Source organism: Amyelois transitella, chromosome 10, assembly GCF_032362555.1.
Source record: "Amyelois transitella isolate CPQ chromosome 10, ilAmyTran1.1, whole genome shotgun sequence".
NCBI classification, from domain to species: Eukaryota; Metazoa; Arthropoda; class Insecta; order Lepidoptera; family Pyralidae; genus Amyelois; species Amyelois transitella.
Window position 1 is genome coordinate 11,160,550 of NC_083513.1, and position 14,785 is coordinate 11,175,334.

A 14,785-nucleotide genomic window follows, 5' to 3' on the forward strand; every position below is an offset into this window, starting at 1 on the left:
CTATGTGTTTTCTTTCCATATCTAACCATACATAAAGATATTTTCAAGAAATCGGTGTGATCTATCAAATGTGTTACGCTTGGTCCAAAAATTTCTCTTCCCAACTCTATATGGGAGCAATGTAAGAGTCAAACTATTTTCGATTCATGGCAAATGAAATCGTGGGCAACAGCCAATGTCTAATAAGAATTTTTAACTTTGTTAATGCCATCTACAGCATATAACGGGTAACATTTATAAACAATACTTAGTACAGGTTTATGCTTTTAGTAACTGTATTTTAGTTTCAGATTTCACCGATAGATAGCGCAATCGCACATTTCACAGGCTTCATTTTGTAAATCGTGGGCTTAGGTTAGACCATAGAATTCGGAATAACACCATAGAACTGGTAAATGCCGTGCGGTTCCTGGCACTTAACAGTTCGATGCTACTTTCGCTTTATCCACATTCATAACTCTCTTTATTCAAGCTCGTCGGAATAATAATATGTTTTATTTTTAGTATGGATTTATAATGAGGGATATTAGAGTATTTTTTATCATATCATACCTTTAGCATTTGTCCTGAATGCAGTTTCTTTGGAGAAGAACCTGGAGTTCACATAAAATCATGATTCAGTTTTTTACGTAAATCTCTTGCGTACCTAACTCTTATTTATGTAAAACAGGAGACCCTAATCCATTATGGATAAGGTATATAATTTCTACTATTCATATTTCATATTTCTTTAGATTCCTTGCTCGTACCCTTGTGGTTCCCGTCACCTTAAAATAGGGAAAGGGACTAATGAAAAGGAAAATACACTTGGCATTCTTCTTTTAGGCGATGGGCTGGAATCTGTCACTATTTGAATCTCAGTTCTATCATTGAGCTATATAGCAGAACGTGGGATTTTAGTCGTTTCAAGACTGTTAGCTCCGACTGCCCCGTAAGGTATATAGACGTGATTTTATGTAGGTAAGCTTTTGATGTTTCAAAACACGTTGAGGTAAGTAAAACTTCAGATAGAAAATAGATATAATTAATTTATTGATAATGTTATTAGGTAATAGCTTAATGATAGAAATGTACACACCAACCTAACACGCATTATATACACGACTACTCTGTTCATTATTAGATACATTTGCTTTTGACAATACACGGAATTCAGTGAAAAATGTTAGGTAATATTTCTTTTAAATATAATTTGCGATTGAAATCAGAAAAATAAGTGGATACTATTATATCCAATAGGGAAACTTAATTCATTATAAAAAAAGGTCTATTAATAGCAATTTTTATCCTGTTTTTTTGGTATGTCCTTGCAAAACGATCTTTTTATTACATGCAGTAGGTACCTACTCAATAAATTAGTAAATGAGCTTTGGTCTAAAAATAAAAGTTAATTTTATAAAATAAATACAAAAAATACGATAACGTCGCTTACTTATGAAGATTTCTAAACTAAATGTAGGAAATTTCAAGGCTGTTAACTCTGTCGACACAGCAAGGGATATGAACGTGACTGTATGTATGTATGTAAAGAAATTATTACAAAAGTGCTGAGATAAATAGTGATATGTTTAACAATGATAAACTGTGAGCCAATTTGTAGAACGATCCATTGTTTCAATGAGATATCATTTTGAGATGCATCCCTTATTAATGTTTACCAATTTATTAGTAGACTAGAATTTTTAATAATATAATTTATATCTGTTATTATTAATAATATTGATTAATATTTATTTCTGTTCCCGCGGGAATTTCGGGATCTCTTCTCTTAGTACACCCCTAAATCATTTAAGCAACCTACATGTCAAAAGTTAATATTCTTAACCCATAGGTGTAGGCCGTGCGTTGTCTAACAGTCAGTCAGTTTTATATGTATCATACCTATAGATGTTATGTCCATATGCACTGAACGGCACGAATTATAGTAGTATGTTTCGTCACAAATTGATATAAATTAACTAAAGGGTTGTATCTCAAAATGTTGTTTAAAATTGAATACTTGTAAGTACAGGATTAGTAGCTTTCATAAAATCATAAAATACAAATACAATACTTTTCAATACTATTTTTATTTTATTTTTATGATACCTAATGGTATTAAGATAATAAGTTGTAATTTGATCTCTCTCTCTCTCATCTGTGCGTGTTCCCGGTTGCACCCTCCACAGAAGTTTATCGGAGCCCAGGGATCGCCTTTCGACTTGACTTAAATTGTAATTTGGTAGAAGGTAATTATTACTTGTATGCCACTAGGTAATTCTTTTACGTTAGAAAATAAAACAATTTAATAACATTACCTAATTCGACAAAAGCATGTATTTTATCTTTAAAGTTATTTCCTAACTAATAAATATGGAAGGACAAGCTTATCTGTTTGTGCAATGAATCTTAATCTACAATCTAATATCATACAAGTTAATGGTTATTTGAAACTTGACACATTTTAGGATTTATTAATGATAACTGCCGATTAGTTATCTATAAACCAAATGAAAAGAGTACTATATCATAGTTCCAGTCACAGAGGTATAACTGTTATAGATAAGAAGTTCCGAAATAACTCCACTAAAAGTAGGCAACGTTACAATTTCCTTTGAAAATCTGCTTGGGATTTCGGGAAAGAGGCTTTGTTAAATCTCACATCAATTCGTTTGAGAAGAAAACCTAAAGAATTGGAGAAAAAGAAATTTAGACCTCTGTGGCGCAGCGGTAAAACGCTTTTCTGTGACACCGGAGGTCCCGCGTTCGAATCCCGGCCAGGGCATGATGAGAAACGAACTTTCTCTGACTGGTCTGGGTCTTGGATGTTTATCTATCTAAGTATATTTATTATAAAATATCGTATCGTTGAGTTCGCATCTTGTAACACAAGTCTCGAACTTACTTCGAGGCTAACTCAATCTGTGTAATTTGTCCCGTGTATATGTATTTACTTATTATAACATTTTTGTTTGGTCATTTCTTTTTTAGATACGGACCTAAGTACACTGAAAGAGGATTGTTTGCGATACTTCATCTATAGCCAGTTTTACTTCTATGACAGAACCTTAGGCAAAATTGAAACGTCACCTTGAAAAGATATCTAAAACAGAGTTTATCTACTTAATTTACTCAATGTTTATATATATATTTTTTAAATTAATTTTGTCTATATGATACAATAACTTTGCAAAGAGCTTAAGGTTTTTTTTATATTGTCCAATTTAGAAGTACATGTTTTTATAAAAGCCCAGTTTTGTACGTTTCAGTCGTGGGTAAAAATGTTGCAAATTTTAAAACATTATACCTAGATTATATAAAAAAATTAGTATATCAGATAAAACCACAAGAAATTTACTCAGTATTTATAACGACAAAAATGTACAAACCCAGTTTTTGATAATGCGTAGTCTCTACAATTGAAACCTAGATAAATTTATCATTCACAAAAATATAAAAACCTTACTCTTCCTTTTGAAAACGTTATTTTATGAAATGTACCTAATGCATACATAGTTATTGTTATACCTATATACTGTTTCTGTTTATAAAGTTTTTAAATGTCTTTTCACGGGACCTTCGGAGCACAAAATAATTAAAAAAAAAAGATTTCGCAATCCCAAGTTGACTAGCAAAGCGTAACGCTAAACTGATGAAATCGATCGACGACCAATACAAAACACTGGATAGTTCATTTTGTACTGTCACACTGTAACTTAGCTGGACTCTCGACTGTTCTCGTTAGAGCCGATAGGCGGCGCTTGCGTCGCGGGGGTGACTTCAGGGGCGACTATTAAACCTTCTTTTATCCGTTTCTTCTGCTTCATCCTTCTATTTTGAAACCAGATTTTAACTTGCGTCTCGTTGAGTTGCAAGGCCGACGCTATTTCTATTCTACGAGCTCTAGTTAAATATTTGTTGAAATGGAATTCTTTTTCGAGTTCGGTGAGTTGTTTGTTGGTGAAGTTGGTTCTGCCGGAGTTGTTCAGGTTGAGGAGCGGGTTGGCCAGCATCTGGCCGCCTGTGGGTGTGCGGAGGCCCTCTTGCGGGCTGCCCATCACACCTTGGTTGACGTATTCAGCGGGGGGTATCATCAGTTTCGGCGCTGTAACAAGAGAAACAATTTAATTTAATAATGCTTAAAAAAAACATTTGCGCATAAGTATTTTTTTTTTCGTATAAAGAGGTGAGTATGTAAGTGTTTTTGGTGTAAGTAAGTTTTCTGACATTTTATAATTTGACCATAACTTTCGTTATTCTGTCTCGTCGCGACTGCGGGGATTAAATTTTTCATCTATTACAACAAACGTGATCTAAGCTGGGATTATTTTCCCTTTTCTTGTAATTACCTGGTTTAAATACACTCCCAGGCGAACCCCTGGTTCGTATCATCATTTTTAGGCTGATGAATTTGGAAGTGTCGAGATAATTTAGGTATATCTATTGTATTTGAAGCATTGATTTTAAAAGCAACTATCATAAAGAGATATAGATAGACCTATAAGATAAATGCTTCTAAATATAGTAGTTTCTTTTGTTACCAAGAAATTATGTTGGCAAAGTTAGGATTCTGATTCAAGGGCGTGGAAAGATAACTTGAGAAAATATTTTTTTATCTGAGAGTAGGTCTACTAATAGATAATATTTTCATGTGAAATCTAATAAGTATTGTAAAATATATTTTTGTAAGAAATTTAGGCTTACTTATGTCACTTCCGGTGCCATAATATTGTGTTAACTATTGTGTCTGTAGGCTAATGAAAACGGTTTTTTGCTTTTTAGAAGTTACATTATATTACTTCTTGTAATAAAGACATAAACGCGTTGCTTTTCAAAAGTTATAAAACTTTCGTTGCCTCTTACTCCTAGCGTTAGTCGTGACATCCTCACCTCTTTGGAGAGAAGATCAAAGTGCATTTTTGACCATGATCAGTAAGCCATGGGTCTAAATTAATATTCCCATGGCACCTCCTGAGTTATCCTTCAAAAAAGCCTCTGGTCCAGAATGGACTGGCTAAGTCAGATTTTTATATGATGTGAATCATATGTGTGGATGAAGCGAAGGAAATATGCAGAGATCTTGGCAAGTGGAAAGAGGTAGTCTCTGCCTACCCCTCCGGGAAAGAGGCGTGATTTTATGTATGTATGTGAATCATATACGACCGCAGCAACCTTTGCAGGGGAACCTAACCCATAACATCCAATTACCTGAATATGCAGGTTTCCTCATATTATTTTCGTTCCTACATAATACTTACAACTACATTTCTAGCAACTTATTGAGATTTTATTAGAATATTTTAATTTTAGGATTGTACCTATTATTTTAAATAAAAATATCATGGTCTTTTTGGTTTACTATTAATGTTTTTTTCTTAAATTCAAAGTTCCCTGCAGCGATGTTCCAAACTTAAACAGAGCTAAACAAAGAATGCACTTGCAAAACGGATGTGTTTGTTTACAAACGCTTCATTGAACTCACAATGAAATTCGTGGGAGCATTTCTGAACGATTCTGACAGGTGTCATCTTTTTCTAATTCGGAAAAAAAATATGGAGGCACAAGATATTTCAATATTAGCCTAAAGATGGCGCCCCGCTGCGCTTGGCGGGCTAGGCGCTTGATAGCTTGACGTTTATTATGGCCAAGTGAACAGCTCCATGGATTCTAATTGTTTGAATGTCTGTTTGGTTTGATCATTAATATTGAAGCGTTCCGAGAAACAGTCGGTTCGGCATTATTGCAACGAAAATTGAGAAGAAAACATACCTACATATAATCACGTCTTTATCTAGGGTAAGTCAGAGCCAACAGTCCCGAAAAGACCAATATGCCATATTCAACTGTTGGCTTTATGATAGAATTAACTTAAATGGCATTTAAGAATAGAATAGAAAAGAATAGATTTATTTTCAAAATGGATACAAGGTATCACTTATTAACGTCACATCACTTAAATCTAATTATAACTACTATCGCTTGTAAAGCGCATATGTAGGAGAAGCGGCGAAAAAAACTACAATGCAGCTAGCTAAGAAAGCTAAAATGGTATTTGAACCTCATAGCCTGAATCCTTGTTTCATTCACGTTTCTTGTATAAAGAATATAAAAAATAAACGGACATAAACACAATAATGATATGTGTCAAATCCGTGCATTGTCCCTTTTGTGAGATTTGCACTTTACGATTTGGTTTTTCTATTCCATCACTAAGGCATGCGGTAGTACGTGGTTCGAGTATTTTCGGGAATGTCGGCTCTGTCTGCCGTAAGGGATGTAGACGTGATTTAAGTATGTATTTAACTGAAAGAATACCTTTGAGATAAGTTGTTTATTGTATAAACTGATGAAGGTGAAATACAAAGTATAATATAATCTACTAATATTATAAATGCAAATGTTTTTGAGTAGGTTAGGATGTCAGTATGGATGTTTGTTACTCTTTCACGCAAAAACTACTGAACCGATTACGGTGAAATTTGGTATGTAGGTAGCTGAAAGCCCAGAATAACATATAGCTGCTTTTTATCCCAGAGTTCCCGCTGGATTGATTCCACGCGGACGAAGTCGCGGGCGGCCTCTAGTAATATAATATAGTAATATATTGTCTAGTCTTAAAGTTAAGAATACGAGCTGAGTTATAAACTCTGTTAACCTTATTCATAACACTTATAATAAATTTACATAGATAGTATTTTGTCGTTATAAAAACAGTTTGTCATTAAATTAGCGAGGACAAAAAGTATTGAAGACACTTCAAAAACTTTTATGGGAAAACGTGTAGATACTTTTCCAAAGCAGTATTTCGCGACCCTATAAATTATGTTTAACCCTTTCAATCGCAGATACAAATAACAAAATACAATGCCATCAATCCTATAACCCTCCCAATGTCCAGTTAATCCTGCGACAAATGTTCACGACGTCATTCGCGTCGATTAATTAAATCTATATTGGCTTTGGAGATGGCCGTCCGTTTTTGTTCGTATGTTCGCGAGTATGGTAGATTTCTCCGAAATTAAGAGTAACAGATTGTTTCGGACACTAATAAATAAGAAAGGATTAATCCTACTAATATTATAAATGCGAAAGTTTGTATGTCAGGATATCAGTATGGATGTTTGGTACTCTTTCACGCAAAATCTACAGAACAGATTACGATGAAATTTGGTATGTAGGTAGCTGAAGACCCAGAATAACATATAGGCTACATTTATCCCGGAGTTCCCGTGGGATTGAAAGGGTTTCCATGCGGACGAAGTCGCGGGCTGCGTCTAGTTATATTTAAAACCCAATTTTGATCTTTTCTCTTTGGTATGGGTACGGATAATACCTACCTAATTAGAATGAAACATACCAACTTCATTGAAACTGTGCAAATGTTGAACATACATACATATGGTCACGTCTATATCCCTTGCGGTGTAGACAGAGCCAAACAGTCTTGAAAAGACTGAATGGCCAAGTCCAGCTATTTGGCTTAATGATAGAATTGAGATTCAAATGATTCAGTGACAGGTTGCTAGCCCATCGCCTAAAAAAATAACCCCAAGTTTGTAAGCATATCCCTTATTTGCCTTTTACGATATCCATGGGAAAGGGATGGAGTGGTCCTATTCTTTTTTGTATTGGTGCCGGAAACCACACGGCATATAAATCTGAATGAAGTGTGTGACGTTGTAAGTAATTTTAAATTACTTACTGATCTAACTTTAAAGTTAATCTTCAAAGATGGGAATTTAAAATGAGTAAATGTTTTTTATGGACATTCTTTTTTATTTGCCTTTTCTAAGTGACATTAGCTTTTTTATTGAAAACTAGCGACCATCCCCGGCTTCGCATAGACAGCAAAAATAAAAGAGTATAAATATATAGCCTAATACATTTTCATTCAGGGAGAAAGTCCATAATCAACTTTTTGAATATGTATGTTTATACGTAGCAGCTACCTATATATCTACAGTCATGTCATGTGTAAGCTATTATATGTAAATCTATTAAGTAACCTATTATTCACATTTATATTATTATTTCTTTTACAATTATCGCCCCACCCATACATCCATCTCAGTTCTGTCCAAAGGCCCGACTGGCAAAGAATGCCTTGTGGCATTAAGTCCACCTGTAGTACATTCTATGTGCATAAAGTTTAAATAAATAAATAAAATATAAGAAGTATGCAAACCTTGTATTAATACCACGATTAGATACGTATAAGTATAACGTTTTCCTACGACATAACTGTCATCAAATAAGTATTACTAGATAATAAGAATAAGTGATTCCGTTGTCATCCCTTACTTAACCCGTTCGCAGCCGCGCGGGCACAGATCAAACACGCCGGTGTTTGTGCGAGGCTGCGTATGCGCAATCCGCTACACCTTGCAAACATATCGATATTACATCTCCATTGGATTACGACATTAAAGAATAAAAATTTGGGCATACTTTACCGTCGAAATACCTACTATATCTTCTGGGAATTTGAAAAAGTAATAACTATTATTAAGAAAAGCTGACCTTTCAAAAACCGCAAGACCATTGGTGGGATGGAATTAATATTGATTGGTATATTCCGTTGGTTGGTATTATTTATTCATACATACATATCATCACGTCTATATCCCTTACGGGGTAGACAGTGCCAACAGTCTTGAAAAGACTGAAAGGCTACGTTCAGCTGTTTGGCTTTTTGATAGAATTGAGATTCAAATAGTGACAGGTTGCTAGCCCATCGTCTAAAAGAAGATACCCAAGTTTATAAATAAATCCCTTAGTCGCCTTTTACGACATCCGTGGGGAAGAGATGGAGTAGTCCTATTCTTTTTTCTATTGGTTTTATTCATACGCCACTATTTCCCTCTTTCTCTAAAGAGCACGACATTTTTTGATAATATTGTAACCGAACTGTTCTAGTCTATTTGGACCTTTTCACAATTTTCCGTAACGTATGCTCTCTGTTTATGGAAACAATGCGAGTTGAAGCCACAGCGGTCCTGCGGCGTGCGCGCACGCAGCTTACCTATGACAATATTGACATGACGCAAAGGAGAGACAACCGTGCTGTGTCTATGATTTGTATAGTAATGACTTGGTGGATTGGACATTGAGATTAATTACTTAACTGAAATATGAAAATAAAAGTTACTTTATCTCAATTTTGAAAGACGTCCGCCACTTTATGGATTCGCGTGTTGACCAAAAATAGATTGATTTCGACTTGTTTAAATCGTTACTACCTTTTCAAGCCGCTGTTATGTCGGTAAAACCTATGTATAATTGGAGATAAGCCGGCAACACCTACTCCTAGCCGCCTAAACACTTCAGGGTTTAGCCGTAACATATCTATAAATAACAGAGTCAGTGCCCAACGACCAATTCAATCTAGGCCGACAATCACAGCCGCCGTGTTTGCCTGTAATAGTAGAAGGCCCGCGGAGGCCGATGTAACATCGCTAATCCATTACGCGATAGACAAATGTTTGTCTGTTTGCCTGCCAGTTGCGTCGATTATTTGCTTTTTAAAATGGACCGTCTATGGCATTTGTCTCTGGTTGCGTAAGTCGCGTTTTGTTTTTATTGTTCGGGATGAGAGGATTATGATTTTATTTAAGTAATTCAACCTCATTTCTTGACCAAAGAAATAATAATTCGCTTTTTAAATTTACAACCGGGCGTAATTGTAACTTCCTTTGTTATTTCGAATATAGCACCCAATCCTATACGCTATGTATGAACCGGACAATGCGGGTGGCACACTCATCCATTACATCGGCTGAAGTCGGCTCCCGGCTCCAAATTACCCATAATTCAATCAATTCAATTGTTGAACACGACCGGCCATGTACCGACGCGTCAACGCCCTGACAGAAAAAAATAACAATTCCAAACTCAAATCTTTGACAGCAAGGGGAGCGGGAGACGACGCGATTGGTCGAAAATTGGACAATGCGGCAGATGCGTTTTATTTTTTTTTATATACGGCCATGTTTGCTCAATTTCTTTGCCGAGAAATGGGTGTATATTTCATTGGTATAGCAGCTGATGTTTCAATTTACGCGAGAGTTGACAGGAGATGGCCGCGATTAAATTGTACATATTAAGTAGCATCGGAATATAAATAAGTAGAATTATTACGACGTGCGATAGGCGACGTGGATGGGGATGATGAATCGTTTTCCTGTTTCGTAAAATTATCGGGATAACGAATAAATTTTACGCTCGCGCTTAATTTTTATGTTCACATCAAATGTGTTTTACATTTTTTTTATTTTGTGGGAATGTTGGTCGAGAAAAGTCATAAATTAAAATGAAATTCTGTCTTTATATCAACCAATGATCATCGACTTTAATATATACCTACCTACAATCACTATAAATTTGTAATTCTAATTGCAAGATATTTTTCTTAATACCTATTTGATTAAAATAGCATAACATATTTTTCACCATTGCTGAATTAAACAAAGCAAACGTAGTTATCAGCAGCGCGTAGGCACACAAACCAAAATACCTCAAAAATATCTATTATTAATAAAAAAAAAGCGTGTAGTATTACCTAAATTGAAAAGCAATACAAACACGTTTCTCAATACACTTAATCCCGTAATCCCGCGCCGCGATACTAATACCGGGGTAAGTGGGATTGTAATAACGTGTCACCAAGCAACGGCGCCCGTGATAAAAGTGATTGGCTTCTGGTATTAACCCACGTCTAAAAAGAAAGTTCTTATAGATTTTTTTTTATATGTTTACTTACTTTAAATAAATAAGTTATAAATGCTGCAGAAAACCTAAAAAATTATAACTTATTTTATTTATCATTGAGCCAAATAGCTGAACGTGGCCTTTCAGTATTTTCGAGACTGTTGGCTCTGTCTACCCCCTAAGGGATATAAACGTGATGATATGTATGTATGTATGTTATTTTATTTATTTATTATAATTTTTGTGACAGTAAACAATAATATATTTTCCAGGTTTTCTACAGCAAACTTGTGAGGTTTGTCACTTAATATCAATTTACATACATACATACATAAAATCACGCCTCTTTCCCGGAGGGGTAAGATCAATTTATAGGCTGAAAATGACCTATCGACGTCAACTGACATTTTCGGACAGAACTTGAAATTTGGCGCCATTCCTGCATTCCTTCAGGAAGAGTTTGTCCGGAGAGTTTGCCGTTGATAAATGCATCAATTTTCTTTTTTAGCAACCTGTCACTGTTTTAATCTCAATTCTATCATTAAGCCAAACAGCTGAACGTGGCCATTCAGTCTCTTCAAGACTGTTGGCTCTGTCTACCCCGCAAGGGATATAGACGTCACCATATGTTTGTATGTATTTTCTGTATTCCATCAAGACTGGGGTTTTTATACAAAACTGCATTTGATTTGCCACGAACCTTTTGCGATATTGAACTCAATGGATGGGCGTTACTCTTTCAATCATTTTGTCTAATATTTCCAAGGACTTGTGCAGAGGAAGGTTTTTAGTTTCTACCGCCAACGCCCTTTCAAAATTATATACAAGGTATCACTTATTGACGTCACATCACTAAAATCTAATTATAACTACTTACCACCGCTTCAAAAGCGCATGTGCAGAAGAAGCGGCGGTACAAACTACACAGAAGCATTTTAACCGGACTTTAATTAACAAATATAGATCTCTTAAATCTAAATCGTGGACGAATGCACATAGTCTACATTTAAAAAAAACATGAATAATAAATAAAACTAATTATTTCAATACGAACATTTCGTCAAATAAATAAAAATAAAGATAAAATAAGATATGTACACACTGTACAATATCGTATGCGTCATCATTGAATAGTACCCGCGGAAGCCCCGATTATGGGCCCTAATAATTTTAGGCAAATATATATTTTTTTGCGGTGATCAGTCATTCCTGTCGGGCCGCATAATGCATGTTGCTGGTAGGAATTATTAGCCCGCGTAACGCCGGGGGGCGAGCCTTGTCGCATTCTCTATGGATATGGTTATTATAACGGCACTCAAGAATTTTTGAATTATTGATGAAAATGGGAAGTGCCGTGTGTAATACGAGTAGAATGTAATAAAATAAGAATAGGATCACTCCATCTCTTTCCCGTGGATATCGTAAAAGACGACTAAGGGATAGGCTTATTATAAACTTGGGATTCTTCTTTTAGCGATGGGCTAGCAACCTGTCACTGTTTGAATCTCAATTCTATCATTAAACCAAGCAGCCGAACGTGGTGTTTCTTTTTAAGACTCGGCTTTGTCTACTCCGCAAGGGATATAGACGTGATTATAAGTATGTATGAATATAGAATCACTTGTTTATATTGTCTGTCGGTACGGAGTGTACGTCCCTTCGTATCGTAATATACATACATATATTCCCCGTTCAGGGACCCGGGGTCCGGATGATCCCGGTTTCAGTGGGGGACCCTCGAGTGATGTTTGCTCGGCATATTTGCCTAAAAGTGATGGACCGCAATTTTAGACATCAGCGCTTATGTGATTTTGAGTGTTTGTAACAAAAAAATAAAAAATGCTAGTAGAGAAATTGTAATTTTTTTTTGTTGAACTATGACAACATAGTTTGTAGTAGTAATAAAAATTTTATGACTAGAGAAATTGTTTTTTTTTTGTTCTATGACAACATAGTTTGTAGTAGTAAAAAAATGTTACTAGAGAAATTGTTTTTTTTTGTTGAACTATCACAACATAGTTTGTAGTAGTAAAAAGAATGTTACTAGAGAATTTGTTTTTTTTTTGTTGAACTATGACAACATAGTTTGAAGTAGTAAAAAAAAATGTTACTAGAGAAATTGTTTTTTTTTTAATTGAACTATGACAACATATGTAGTTTGTAGAAGTAAAAAAAATGTTACTAGAGAAATTGTTTTTTTTTTTTATTGAACTATGACAACATATGTAGTAGTAAAAAAATGTTACTAGAGAGATTGTTTTTTTTTGTTGTTGAACTATGACAATATAGTTTGTAGTAGTAAAAAAAATGTTACTAGAGAGATTGTTTTTTTTTTTGTTGCACTATGACAACATAGTTTGTAGTAGTAATAAAATGTAAAAAAAAGTACCGTGTGGTTCCCAGCACCAATAAAAAAAGAATTGGACCACTCCATCTCCTTCCCATGGATGTCGTAAAAGGCGACTTAGGGATAGGCTTATAAACTTGGGATTCTTCTTTTAGGCGATGGGCTAGCAACCTGTCACTATTTGAATCTCAATTCCATCATAAAGCCAAACAGCTGAACGTGGCCAATCAGTCTTTTCACTTTTCAAGACTGTTGGCTCTGTCTACCCCGCAAGGGATATAGACGTCATTATATGTATGTATGTAAAAAATGTTACTAGAGAAATTGTTTTTTTTTTGTTGAACCATGACAACATAGTTTGGCTGCAAGGCGTTCACCATTACAGCGGGAAATTTTTAGGCGAGGACTTGACACTCCCCCCACATGTTCAATAAATAAATACATAGAAAACAGTGAAAATATTTTTTTCTATTTGTTTTAAGGCAACCTACTTATACAGAATCATTGTACTGACATGATGTGAAAAAATGGAACATATGTCATACATACACATAATCACGTCTATGTCCCTTGCGGGGAAGACAGAGCCAACAGTCACGAAAAGACTTAAGGCCCGTTCAGCTGTTTGGCTTGATGAGAGAATTGAGATTCAAATAGTGACAGATTGCTGGCCCATCGCTTACAAAAGGAATCCTAAGTTTATAAGCCTATTCCTTGGTCGCATTTTACGACATCCATATAAATATGGAGTGGTTCTATTCTACAGTGCCAAAGACCGTATGGCACGCTATAGGTAGATATAAATCTCATCTCAGAATCTTTTTAAACATAATCTTTCGTCATATAATTTTAGTTTTCCATGGGTAACCTTGCATTATCTGTCAGCATCGAGATGATCTCCTAATTGTATGTAAGCTGTCAACCTCATCCATCACTCCTATCTGATAACCACTATCTGATAAAATCTTCACACTAAATCACAATTTCCCAGATTTGTATGCATTTTTATGTAAGACAAAAACTTATATAAACATTCTCCATACGACGATATACCTAAGTGTCGTTGTTATAGACAAAGGGATAGGCTTAGAAACTTGGGATTAATCTCGTAGGCGACGGGATAGCAACCTGTATCTATTTGAAACTCACTTCCAGTATGAAGCCATAAAGCTGAACGCGGCCTTTCAGAGACTGTTGGCTCTGTCTACCCCTCAAAGGTTATGGACGTGACTATACTATGTATGTATGTTGTAATAACAACTCAAAGTTGTTAAGGTAAATTTTCATACGACGCAGTTTTGCCTTTATCCCGGAATGAAATCTTAATCCACATCCACACTATAAATAAATAGATAAGATTTGTATGTTTGTAACGAATCAAAAACTACTGGATTGATTTTTACGAAATTTGGCAATGATTGAAAAAGACCTTAGGAAGTGACATGGTCTACTTTTTTTCTGGGACTTCCCACGGGAGTGAAGCCTCGCGCAAAAGCTAGTTTTAGTATGTACTTATCTTATTGGGGTTTTGATAAATTTTGCTAAAGTAAAAAAAACTTTATTATATAGGCGTCTAAGAGTTTTAGATTCAAAAAAAATCTCAATTGGTACATTTGCCATCTTCATAGACTACATTTTAAAATATTGGTTAGGTTCGCCTGCAAAGGTTGCGGAGGTCTGACTCGGAGTCAATTTGTGTAAAATCCTGACTTATACAATCCAGAATCATGGTCACAGATAACCAGCACTAAA

At 35.1% G+C, this 14,785-nt stretch overlaps 1 protein-coding gene across 1 annotated transcript in view; it reads right to left on the reverse strand.

Moving 5' to 3' along the window:
* Positions 1-1,010: 1,010 nt before the first annotated feature.
* The window catches only part of LOC106138781 (homeobox protein Hox-B4-like), a 43,456-nt gene continuing 29,681 nt past the window's right edge, over positions 1,011-14,785 (reverse strand). Inside the window, exon 2 of the mRNA XM_060946354.1 lies at positions 1,011-4,084. Within this exon, the coding sequence (XP_060802337.1) occupies positions 3,696-4,084 (389 nt within the window). The 3' untranslated portion in view covers positions 1,011-3,695. The remainder of the gene's footprint in view (positions 4,085-14,785) is intronic.